Here is a 12,198-nt window from a genome sequence, read left to right as displayed (position 1 = left end):
GTATGAATACATACCAAATTGTTAACTGTGTTAACCTCCAGGGGAATGGGTTGGATACTTGAAGTAGGATGCTTATTTTGTATAATTTTCAATGTGATGGATTTATGTGTGATATTTAATTTTTAAAATATGTTCCTATATATACAAGAAATATATTTTTATATGGGAAACATATATAAGTATATACATTTCCTATATATAAATATATATTTAATTATATATAAATATATATTTAAACCAATAATTGAATGCTACTTTCAATCCCATTAGCAAATATTTTAAAAAATGACAATGTCTAGTTTTTATAATATAGAGGATAATTTACTTTTGTCTTCTGTGTTTTTCAAAATATAAATATTTAAGTAAATAATTTCCATCCTACTGGCAAAATTTTTTTAAGTGATAGTATTCAAAAAGTCTGTCCTGGCAGGAGTGCAAATTGGTAACTTCTTGGAGGCAATTCAACAATATACATCCAAATTCTTAAAAGTGAACATATGTTCATGTCCAGTAATTTCACTTCTAGGAATTTATCCCCCCCAAAATATCTGGGAAGTAGCCATTTGCCACGAATAAGGATTTTTATTGTAAAGCTTTCATAATAGTGAAAAATTGGAAACAACATAAATGTCCAATGATAGATTTATTAAATAAATTATGATATGGTCAGAGAAAATAATACCATATAACCATTTTAAACGATGGTGTAAATGCTTAAATATTAACATGGAATGATGTTTATGAAATCATAAGTGGGAAGGTATAATATATCATTTTAATTAAGAAACATATATACATGTGTAAGCATGAAAAACGAAAAATTAACTTACTAATTGGGAGGTAGTGATTGTAGCTAATTGTAAGTGATTTTATTTTCATTATATTTTTCTGTGTATATTACTAGAAGCATATATTACTTCAGTTTTTAAAACTAAGTTAAAAATTATTAAAAATCATTTAATAAAATAGTATTAAGGATTTATAATAGAAATCAGCATTTCCTGCCCCACTCCTCCTCACCCTTTAATTTCTCTTCTTAGAAGCTCTTTCAACTCTTCTAGTCATTTCTTCTGGTATTTTCCTGCGTATTTCTAAGAAATATGCTTGCATTCTTATTTTCTAATTTATTAATTTTGGACATTATCTAATTATTATGATAAATGAGGATTTAGCTCTTAGGCTACTACCCTTGCTTCCCTTCACCATGTCATTCCAATATCATTACCTCACTGTTCTTGAGAAACCATTTTTCAGTGTTTGCATTATCATGACAATGTAAATATTGTTAATTGCTGAGCCAAGCAGTGAACTATAATTTTATTTTCTTTTTTTTTTTTTTTTTTTTTTTTTTTTTTTGAGGCGGAGTCTCGCTCTGTCTCCCGACTGGAGTGCAGTGGCCGGATCTCAGCTCACTGCAAGCTCCGCCTCCCGGGTTTACGCCATTCTCCTGCCTCAGCCTCCGAGTAGCTGGGACTACAGGCGCCCGCCACCTCGCCCAGCTAGTTTTTGTATTTTAGTAGAGACGGGGTTTCACCGTGTTAGCCAGGATGGTCTCGATCTCCTGACCTCGTGATCCACCCATCTCGGCCTCCCAAAGTGCTGGGATTACAGGCTTGAGCCACCGCGCCCGGCCAATAATTTTATTTTCTTATACAACTTTTTATTTTCCATGGATTTCATAATTCCCTCTGCTTTTGATCTGCTTAGTTTTTCATGTACTTATTGCTAATTCTCCCATACCCTCCAACAGCCTCTCAGTGAAATTTTCTACACAAACACATCAGACAACTTATTCATTTCTATTTCTTTTCCCTAAGACCTCTGTCTTCATGCATCTCAATAGTTACTCTCTGGGTCTTTTATACAGGTGTTACCTTAATGCATCCCTTCAAAGTCATCCGGGATGCTTCTTTTGCCTCTTATCTATGTTCCATCCCTAATATCCTGGATCTCATTTCTTTTTTCCTTACTTCCTTGTTTTGCAGGAGCACATCCTCTGTCAGCGTCCTGAGAAAGGATGTATGAAAGGTAAAATTTAGAGACCTGAATATCTAAAATCTAAAAATGTCTTTTGTACTTGATTGGTAGTTTGACAGGGTATTGAATTCTAGATTGAGAATACTTTTCCCTCAAAAATGTGAGAACTCCAATGGCTCCCAGCTTCCATTGTTATTACTGAGAAGTTTAGTGCCGTTTTTAATTTCAATTTTTTGTATGTGATCTTTTTTTTTTCTCTCTCTGGAAGTTTAGAAGATATTTTCTGTTTCTAGTTTCTGAAATTTTACAATGTTGTTACTTGATGTGGGTCTTTTTTCATTCACTAAGGTGGGCAATTAGTATATATTCTTAATCTGAAAATTTAAGTTCTTTGGGAAATTTTTATCGAATTATTTGGCAGTTTCCTTATCTCCATTTCCTTTATTTTCTACTTCTGGAACTTTATTAGATGAATATTACACTTCCTGGACAGATACTATACATTTATTGTCTTTTATGTTTTCTCTGTCTTTGGCTTTGGTTACTCTTCCTACAGTCTTTCATTGACTATATTTTTTCTGTTTTTATTAATAATTGAATGTTTTACTCTAGCTGTCTTATTTTTAATTTCCAAGTGTTCATTCTTATTCTCTGATGGTTTATTTTTTAAAAATCCTCTTCTTGTTTCATGAATGTAATACTTTATCTTTTTGAAGATTTAAGTTATAGATTGAAATTTTTTTCATCTGTTTTCTACATTGTCTCTGTTTCTTCTGAATTTTTCTGTTTGTTTTGGTCTGTTTTTTATAATGCATACTTTCCTTAAATATTTATTCATAAGTAAGAATAAAGCAGTAAAACAAATAATTGGAAACTTTGTATGATGGGTCTGGCTCAGTGATTAATACATTTCAATGCAAGATGATCTGGCAGCAAGTTACCTTTTCCCTGCAGGGATCCTGAAAATGTCAGTATCTGAAGGTCTTTTCTCTGGTGCTATTCAGTCCTCCAGAGAAGGATTCTTTAATCTTTTGCTTGGGACATGTCTTAGTCTGTTTTGTGTTGCTATATAATACTACAGACTGGGTAATTTATAAAGAAAAGAAATTTATTTCTGACAGTTCTGGAGGCTGGAAAGTCTAATATTGAGGTGCTGGCATCGGGTAAGGGCCTTCTTACTGTATCATTCCATGGAAGAAGGTGGAAGGGCAAAAGAGCACACAAGAGAGCGTGGAAAGAGGCCAAAGTTATCCTTTTATCAGGAACTGACTCCCACAGTAATGGCATTAATCCATTCATGAGGACACAGCCTTCATGACCTAATCACCTCTTACAAGTGCCACCTCTCAACCCTGTTGCAATGGAAATTAAGTTTTCAACACATAAACTTCAGGGACACATTCAAACCATAGCAGGATATAAAGTACTCGCTGACAGTATTCAAAGAACTGGGCACAGGAAGGGGCTAGAGGTCTTGTCATTCAGTTAGAATAGTTTTACTTACTTCTTCTATTTTCATTCCTATACCGTCTATTGTGCCTAGTCTCCCCAAGCTTCTCTTGTTCGTTTTCTCCAAAAAATAAGCCTCTTGTCTTCAGCAGGATGGGAAAGAGATAGTTGTCTAGGTGGGTATTTCCATATTTTCAGCCTTATGCTCATCCTTCTTTCTCCTGTACTTACTGCCCCTAATTCCTGAGCCACTGGGCAAGTCAGCACTTCTTTCCCTCCCTCCCCTCCCTTCTCCTCCCCTCCCCTCCCCTCCCCTCCCCTCCCCTTTCCTTCCCTTCCCTTCCCTTCCTTTTTCTCTTTCTTGAGATAGGGTCTCACTCTGCTGCCCAGGCTGGAGTGCAGTGATATGATCTCAGCTTACTGCAACCTCCACCTCCCAGACTCAAACAATCGTTCCACCTCAGTCTCCCAAGTAGCTAGGACTACAGGTGTGCGCCACCATGCCTGGCTAATTTTTGTATTTTTGGTAGAGATGGGGTTTCGTCATGTCACCCAGGCTGGTCTTGAACTTCTGGACTCAAGCAATCTTCCCCCTCAGCCTCCCAAAGTGCTGGGATTATAGGCCTGAGCTACCACGCACAGCTACCAGCTCATTTTTCATCAGAATCCCCCTCTGAAGGCACATAGCTTTCTGTTTTCTTTGTTTTGAAAACAGAAGAGTTTTACTTACTCCTTCTATTTCAGATGGCTCTCTTCGAAACACTTTCTTCCAAACATCATTGACATCTGTCATCTATTGTTGTCCTCTCTTCTGTATTCATTATCCTATCGGTTTATATGTTTTTTGTTTCTTTACTGTGATTTATAGGATTTAGGAAGAAGAAATTAAGACCTTGTCTCAATTCACAGTGTTTAATCAGAAATCTACTTTCTGTTATTCTTTTTATATTTTTTAAAAAGTGAGATGCCTAGAACTGAAGACAGTGTTCAGGTCTCATGTCCCCATTGTAGAGTAAAGCTAGACTGACTATCATTGATCTAAATCGAATTTGTTTTTGGTTACAGCCTATGTTCATGTTAGCCTTTTTACCCACTAATTTGTATTTGGCTTCCATTTGCCTGAAAAGTGTGTCTCCAGGTTTTCAAAGTGATCAGTTAGGGTGTTTTCATTCTTATAACCTGGTTAGTTCTCTTTCGTTGTATCCCTGGTATAGATCCCATGATTCCTCTGTTGATTGTTGTTGGGTTCTCTGTGCTAATATTTTATGTGGTATATTTACTTTTATTTTCATAAGGGAGATTGTCTTTTTATCCTATTATATTGTTTTTATCAGAATTTGTATCAGTGTTATACTGGCACCTTAAAAAGATGTAGGAATCTTACCTTTTTCATGCTCTAGAGCAGGGTTCTCCAACCCCCGGGCCGTGGACCAGTACTGGTCCGCAGCCTATTAGGAACCAGGACCCACAGCAGGAGTGAGCATTACTGCCTGAGCTCTGCCTTCTGTCAGATCAGCAGCTCATTCGATTCTAATAGGAGCCTGAACCCTATTGTGAAATGCACATGGGAAGGATCTAGGTTGCATGCTCCTTATAAGAATCTGATGCCTGATAATCTGGGATGATGCCAGTTTCATCCCACCCCCCCCCCACCGTCTGGGGAAAAATTGTCTTCTGCAAAACTGATTCCTGGTGCCAAAAAGTTGGAGACTGCTGCTCTAGAGCAGATGAAATGGCATTGGGGGAAAATTAACAAAGCTGGCTAAATGCAACATGGTATCCTAGATTGGATCATGGTACAGAAAAAGCACATTAGTGAAAAACTGGTAAAATTTGAACGTAGTCTGTAGTTCAGTTAATAATATTGTCCCAATGTTAATTTCTTAATTTTTACAAAGGTACAATAATTTTGTAAGATGTTAATATTAGGGAAAGCTGAATGAAGGGATATGGGAACCCTGTATTATCTTTCAACCTTTTTATACATCTAACAGTGTTCCAAGATAATTTTTTTAAAAGAATAAGACAGGCTGGGTGCGGTGGCTCATGCCTGTAATCCCAGCACTTTGGGAGACCGAGGAGGGCAGATCACTTGAGGTCAGGAGTTCAAGACCAGCCTGGCCAACATGGTGAAACCCCATCTCTACTAAAAATATAAAAATTAGGCAGATGCAAAGGCATGTGCCTGTGGTCCCAGCTACTTGGGAGGCTGAGGCAGGAGAATAACTTGAACCCAGGAGGTGGAGGTTGCTGTGAGCCAAGATTGTGCCACTGTACTCCAGCCTGGGTGACAGAGCGAGACTCCATCTCAAAAAAAAAAAAAAAAGAAAGAAAAAGAAAGAAAGAAAGAAAAGAAACTCTGGAAGGACGAATGGAGAACAAGAGCAGTGATTACGTATGGGCATGGGAACTGGGTGGGTGGGAGCAAGGAAGGGTATAAGACAGACTTTTCACTGTCTACATATTTTTTATTGTGATAAGAACACTTAACTTGAGATCTACCCTCTTACATTTTTAAGCACACAATACAGTAACTGTATATCTTTTTTATAAGCTAGAGTTGAATTATGTAAGTGAAATACTTATTCAAAAATTAAATATAAAAGATTGAACAAAAGCAGCAGCGCTCAGAGGAATCTGCACAACGTGATGAAGAATGCTTCCATGTCCATGGGGTTCTGATGCAGGCAAAACTGAACCGCATTGTCCAGGGTTGCACACATAGTTGGGAGAGGGAAGGACAGTGTCACATGGTAAGGTATATCTCTTCCTATGGGTCACAGTCACAGAGTTTGAGAAATGTTATCTATTTTACTCTCTTACCCTTATGTTTAACTGTTTAAGACACAAACCCAGTCTGTTTGCTGCAAGATTGAGGGTTACTCAAGTTGTTCACTCTGTGGACACTGAGCACCTGTTTATGTTGATTTTAGACAAAAGAAGAACACTAGTTATGTGATCAGCATGTCTTACAATGGGCAAATAAAAGAAGCATCATCCTGATTCATCAAAATCCTCTTTATAATATTTTGGTTAGCATCTTAAGAACACTCTTCTTCCTTTTAGGTAAATGGAAGAGCTGGAGACCAGTTTATTCCAGACACGGAAAGCACATAGAATAGAACAAATGGTGGCAAGATGGCTTCGGCGCTCCCGGGACAGCTCGGCCCGGTAAGGCTCCTGGGTTTGCAGAGATTTCTATCTATAAAGGTTTGGAGTCTCAGGGGGAGGAGCTTGTGCCGGTCCTGGCCGCACCTTGGGATCGCTGTCTCCGGCTTGCTTTGTTCTTACACCATATGGTGGGAGCAGTGTAAACAAGTCAGCAATTTTGCTGGAGTGCTTTTCCCTGTACCCTACCCCGAACATGCACCTACACACACAGAGACACACTTACCCCAACTCTCATACACATTTACAACATTTACAAACACACTCATACACAGACATACACACAGAAATACACTCATACATACTCGTACACACATGCATATACACTCTCTGGAGCACACACATACACTCTTTTGATCTCTCTGTCACACACACACACACACACACACACACACACCTCTTGTCTTAGTACTTGACATGAAAGTCAGGCAATCTGCTGTTTATATTCTTTCCATGTCTTCATTTCCAGCGGCTGTTCCTTCCTTGCAGTCCCTATGTCATTCTAAAGAAAATAAAATGAAATCAAATACCGATCTGATTTGTCTGCTACAGGAGAACTTTCAGATATGATCTGTTTCAAAGCGTTCGTTTTTGCTTGGATTTCCCATCTGGCCCTGCCACAGAGATGAAATACCACGTGTCAGGTGTTTCTGAGACACACATTCTTCCAAAGGAACTGGAAACAGCTGTTCTGCTGCTGAGTCATAAACTTTGCTCAGGGCTCCACTGCCTTGTGGCCAAGTTCTGTGATCCTCACTCACCCAAGTCAGATAAAATGGGGCTGGTAGAATTAGCTCCATTTTACAGATGAAACACCTCAGGCTCAAAGAGTGACTTGTTTAGGACCACTCTTACCGCATGCTCAGAAAGCTTGGATGGGTCCCCATTTATTATAGGAGGAAGCTTAAACACTTTTGGTCTGACATTTGAAGCTGCAATCCTTTCCAGCTATTTGTCTTCTGCTTCCTTCACAGTGTGCTCCAGCTAAAGGGAACATTTATTGTTCTACTACAAGCACCCTGTCTTCTCTTTCACCCCTCGGACCTGGGCTCCTGGGCCAGATCCCTTCCTCCCATCTCCATGTGGCCAGAACCCCCCATAGCTGAAGGCCTGGCTGAAGTGCTGGGTCTTCCATGAAGTGTTCCTCAGTCTAGAGTCAGGATGAATTTCTCCATGGGACCCCATAGTATTTTATTTGTAGCACTGGCATTGTGCTCCCCCTGGTGCCTTCAACTTATTGGAGCCCATTCATTTCCTTTCTAGACCTGCCTTCTGTGAGGTCAGGGAAGGACTGGCCTCATCTCTATAGCCCAAAAGTGATTGTCTTGCATGAGTGTTGTAGGTGGTTAGGTAGTGCTTGATGAATGAATGGAAAAACTGCTAAGCACATTGTTTCCCACAGTGGGGTCTGCAAAACCTAGTCCTGTGTGATGCTGCTCCATTAAAAGAGATTCTGTGACCATACATGTTTGAGAAATGATGCATCTTATTTCCTACTTCTGCCTCCCCCGACTTGGTGATTTATTATACACATTATGCACATAATACAGATTAAAGGCTCTGAGAAGTCCCGCAGAAAAAGAGACCTGTTTAACTTGACGTTGCCTAGATATTTAACCTTGGAACCCTCTTAACATCTTGCCTTCTCACAGACCATAAATGAAAGGTGACAACCATCACCCCTATCTAATTTTAGAACATTTTCAATACTATAAAAAGAAACCCTGTGCCCCTTAGTGGTCACTTCCTATTCTCCCCTCTGTCAGTCCCAGGTAACCACTAATTTACTTTCTTTTATTCTTTTTTGAGACAGAGTCTCACTCTGTTGCCCAGGGTGGAGTGCAGTGGTGCGATCTCAGCTACTGCAGCCTCCGCCTCCCAGGTTCAAGCAATTCTCGTGTCTCAGCCTCCCATGTAGCTGGGACTGCAGGCGCGTGCCACCATGCTACTTTCTATCTCTATAGATTTCCTGTCTTGGATATTTCACATAAATGGAATTATACAGTATGTGTTCTTTTGTGACTGGCTTCTTTCGCTTAGCATAATATATTATTTTACTTAGCATAATGTGTTCTTCTTTTGCTTATCATACTGACATGGATCAGTATGACATGTCATAGTGTAGATTGGTATTTTATTCTGTTTTATTGTCAAATAATATTCCATTATGGAATATTTTCTTTGTTCATTCATCAGTTGATTTAACATAAGAATTTGGGTTGATATATAAAGTCAAATAAGAATAGATAGATAGATAGAGCATGTATGTGATATGAACATTTGAGTCATTGTCCACTTTTGGACCATTATGAATAATGCTGCTATGAACATTTGTGTAAAAGTTTTTGTTTGAACATATATTTTCATTTCTCCTGAGTATATACTTAGGAGTGGAATAGTTGGGCCACATAACAAATCTGTGTTTAGTCTTTTGAGAAACTGCCAGACTGTTTCCCAGAGTGGCCATACAATTCTACATTTCCACCAGCAGTATATGAGAGTTCCAGTGCCTCTACATCTTTGCCAACACTTGCTGTTATCTCTTTTATTGTAGCCATTCTAGTGGGTGTGGAGTGGTGTCCCACTGTGGTTTTTGTCTGCATTTCCCTGGTGGTTAATGATATTAAACATCTTCCCTTGTGTCTAGGGAGTTTTGCTTTCCAAGTGCTTGAGAAAGAGAAAAACAAAGAGAGAAAGTTTCCTGTCAGTGCCCATGGAAGACATAATTTCCATGTTTCTAGGATAAATCATTTGTAGCCTTGCGTGAATTTCTTCTCATCTCTTAATCCTTGGTGTCCTTAGATTACTAGAAAATGATCAATAACTGAAAAAGCTGAGTGTGGGGTAAATAATTTCATTTCCTAGGGATAGACTAAATGGTACCACCTTGTTGCCTAGTCAAGAAACCTGAGCATCATCCTGACTCCTTGAATCCCCTGCACCCACCCCATCAGCAGCTCCTGTCAGTTTGCCTTCAGAACTGTCCACCTCTCTGTCCCTGGGAGCCCTGCAAGGATCACTCACTTGCTTTTTCCCTGTTCTAGCTGATTCTCTAGTCTGCAGCTATAGTGGACTTTTTTTTTTTTTTTTGAGACGGAGTCTTGCTCTGTCACCCAGGCTGAAGTGCAGTGGCCGGATCTCAGCTCACTGCAAGCTCCACCTCCCGGGTTTACGCCATTCTGCTGCCTCAGCCTCCTGAGTAGCTGGGACTACAGGCGCCTGCTACCTCGCCTGGCTAGTTTTTTGTATTTTTTAGTAGAGGTGGGGTTTCACCGGGTTAGCCAGGATGGTCTCGATCTCCTGACCTTGTGATCCACCCGTCTCGGCCTCCCAAAGTGCTGGGATTACAGGCTTGAGCCACCGCGCCCAGCCTAGTGGATTTTTCAAAATGTAAAATGTTCCTGTCCCATGCTAGCTCCCAGCTCTACCCCACCCTACCCCACCCCGAACCATTCAGTGGCCCACCTACCATTTTGCCATAACCTACAAGTCTCTTCACAGTCTGTCCCCAGCCCAACTGTCCAGCCTAACCTTGTTCCTCTTCCTTCCTTGCTCACCATTCTCCATTGTTTTGCTTTTTAAAAAGTATCTAGAACTCATCGAGGTCTTTCCTGTCTCAGGGATTTTGCACTTGCTGTTCAGTTGGCCTGGAAAGTTCTTTTACTTCCTCTTTTTATGGCAGGTCCTTCTTCATCAGGTTAAATTTAAACATCACCTTCTTTAAGAGGCCTTTCCTGACCACCCAAGGCACAGGGAGTCCATTCTCTTGATTGTTTCCTCCAGGATACTTACCTGCTCATCACACTTTATAATTATGTATATATTTATTTACCTGTTCATTATCACCTCTGCCATCATATGGCTTATCTCCCCCAACCTTCCTGTCATGTATGAGACAAGGGACCCTGACTGTTTTATTTCACAAGGTATCCTCAGCCCTAACAGAGTCCATAGTATGTAACAGACATTCAATAAATTTTTACTGATTAAGGGCTTTCACAGTAGGGGACTGTATTATTCATTGAAATATTTTTTAAATGCCCATCCCTCCTTCTTCCAAAAGGAATTTTTAATGATTACATTTTTAAAACATGGGAAAATTAAAATAAGAAATGTTAGAAATAGATTGCAAACCAATCAGACTTAAGGATTTAGCATTTGAATACTAACATTAGCCCTGAATTTCCTGGTAGCTGGGGCAAGAAATCAAGGAAGTGTATTGAAATGACTTCTATAGTGCAGAAAGAAGAAACACAGATATGCATCTGTAGTCACAAAATTTTACATGCATATTTTAGCGATTCTGTTTTTTTCTGACTTTTAAAAACTCAGTCATTTCAGCCAGTTATACTTGCTTTACTTGTCATTGGCATTTTTTCCCCATAAAATTTAAACTTTATCTGTGGCTCTAAGTGAGTTGTCTAGGAGTAAATTAGTCAACAATAACCATTTCCATTTCCAGGCATTACTAAACAAATTGATAACTTTTATACACACAGGGTAATGTTAGAGCTTTATAGAGACTCTTAAACAGGTATTTTACTGAGGAGTGGTATCAACTTTCAAAGTCCCTGTGATTTCTTACATTTTAAATTAATTTTCAGTAGGTGGTTATTGTTACATTCATTAGTCAAATTCAGTTGGTAGCCCTTAGTTTAAATGAGTGTCCATGGTTGGGTAGGAGTGAACTGGTGAGACCTATAATTATAGGAATGGGAAACTGTGCAGATATGATAAGGATGAGTCCTCTGTTACCACTCGATTTCGTTTTCCAACAGGAAAATAACATTTACAGTATCGGTGTTCTTTTAGAAATAGCTAACCTCCCAAATGGTCTCTGTGACATGTTTTGAATTTCTATGTAAATAATGCAATGCCAACTGCTTAACAAAAGCTGCAACACAGTGACATTACATCATAAACTAATTTTTAACCATTTGCTTTCAATCAAATTGTTGTCTTCTTTATAGCTTTGTGTGACTACAGAAGTGATAAAATGACAAAGACTTGAAGATAATATATTTTTCCACTTAATAATACCAATTTTTCGGCTGGGCGTGGTGGCTCAAGCCTGTAATCCCAGCACTTTGGGGGGCCGAGGTGGGCAAGGTCAGGAGTTCGAGACCAGCCTGGCCAACATAGTGAAACCCCATCTCTACTAAAAATACAAAAATTAGCCAGGCATGGTGGCGCGCATCTCTAGTCCCAGCTACTCAGAAGGCTGAGGCAGGAAAATCTCTTGAACCCAGGAGGCGGAGGTTGTGTGAGCCACTGCACTCCAGCCTGGGCAACAAAGTGAGACTCCGTCTCAAAACTACTACTACTACTACTAATAATACCAATTTTTTCTTTCCAGAAGTTTCCATTTTTACATAGTTAAATGGGATTCTTTTCCTTCACAATTTCTTTCATTGCTTCTAAGCTTACAAAAATCTTCATCCAATAAAAGTTTAATTTTCAATTCAATTTAACAGCTTAAAATGTTTATGTTTAATTATTTAAGTTGGAGTTTATTTTAGTATATGCTAGGAGATGATGATCTAACTGGTTTTTTTTCCCAAAATAGTAAGTAGTCATTCATATCACCATTAACTGTGAGTGATC

At 39.1% G+C, this 12,198-nt stretch overlaps 1 protein-coding gene across 1 annotated transcript in view; it reads left to right on the top strand.

Annotated features, from left to right (window-relative positions):
* FRMPD1 (FERM and PDZ domain containing 1) overlaps positions 1-12,198 on the top strand; it is a 144,569-nt gene that overhangs the window by 86,102 nt on the left and 46,269 nt on the right. The window contains exon 2 of the mRNA XM_033238063.1: positions 6,493-6,597. Coding sequence (XP_033093954.1) covers positions 6,497-6,597 — 101 coding nt within the window. The 5' untranslated portion in view covers positions 6,493-6,496. The remainder of the gene's footprint in view (positions 1-6,492; positions 6,598-12,198) is intronic.

Source organism: Trachypithecus francoisi, unplaced genomic scaffold, assembly GCF_009764315.1.
Source record: "Trachypithecus francoisi isolate TF-2019V2 unplaced genomic scaffold, Tfra_2.0 Lachesis_group16, whole genome shotgun sequence".
NCBI lineage: Eukaryota > Metazoa > Chordata > Mammalia > Primates > Cercopithecidae > Trachypithecus > Trachypithecus francoisi.
The sequence above is the reverse complement of the archived record's forward strand: the minus strand, read 5'-3'. Positions and strand labels throughout refer to the sequence as shown.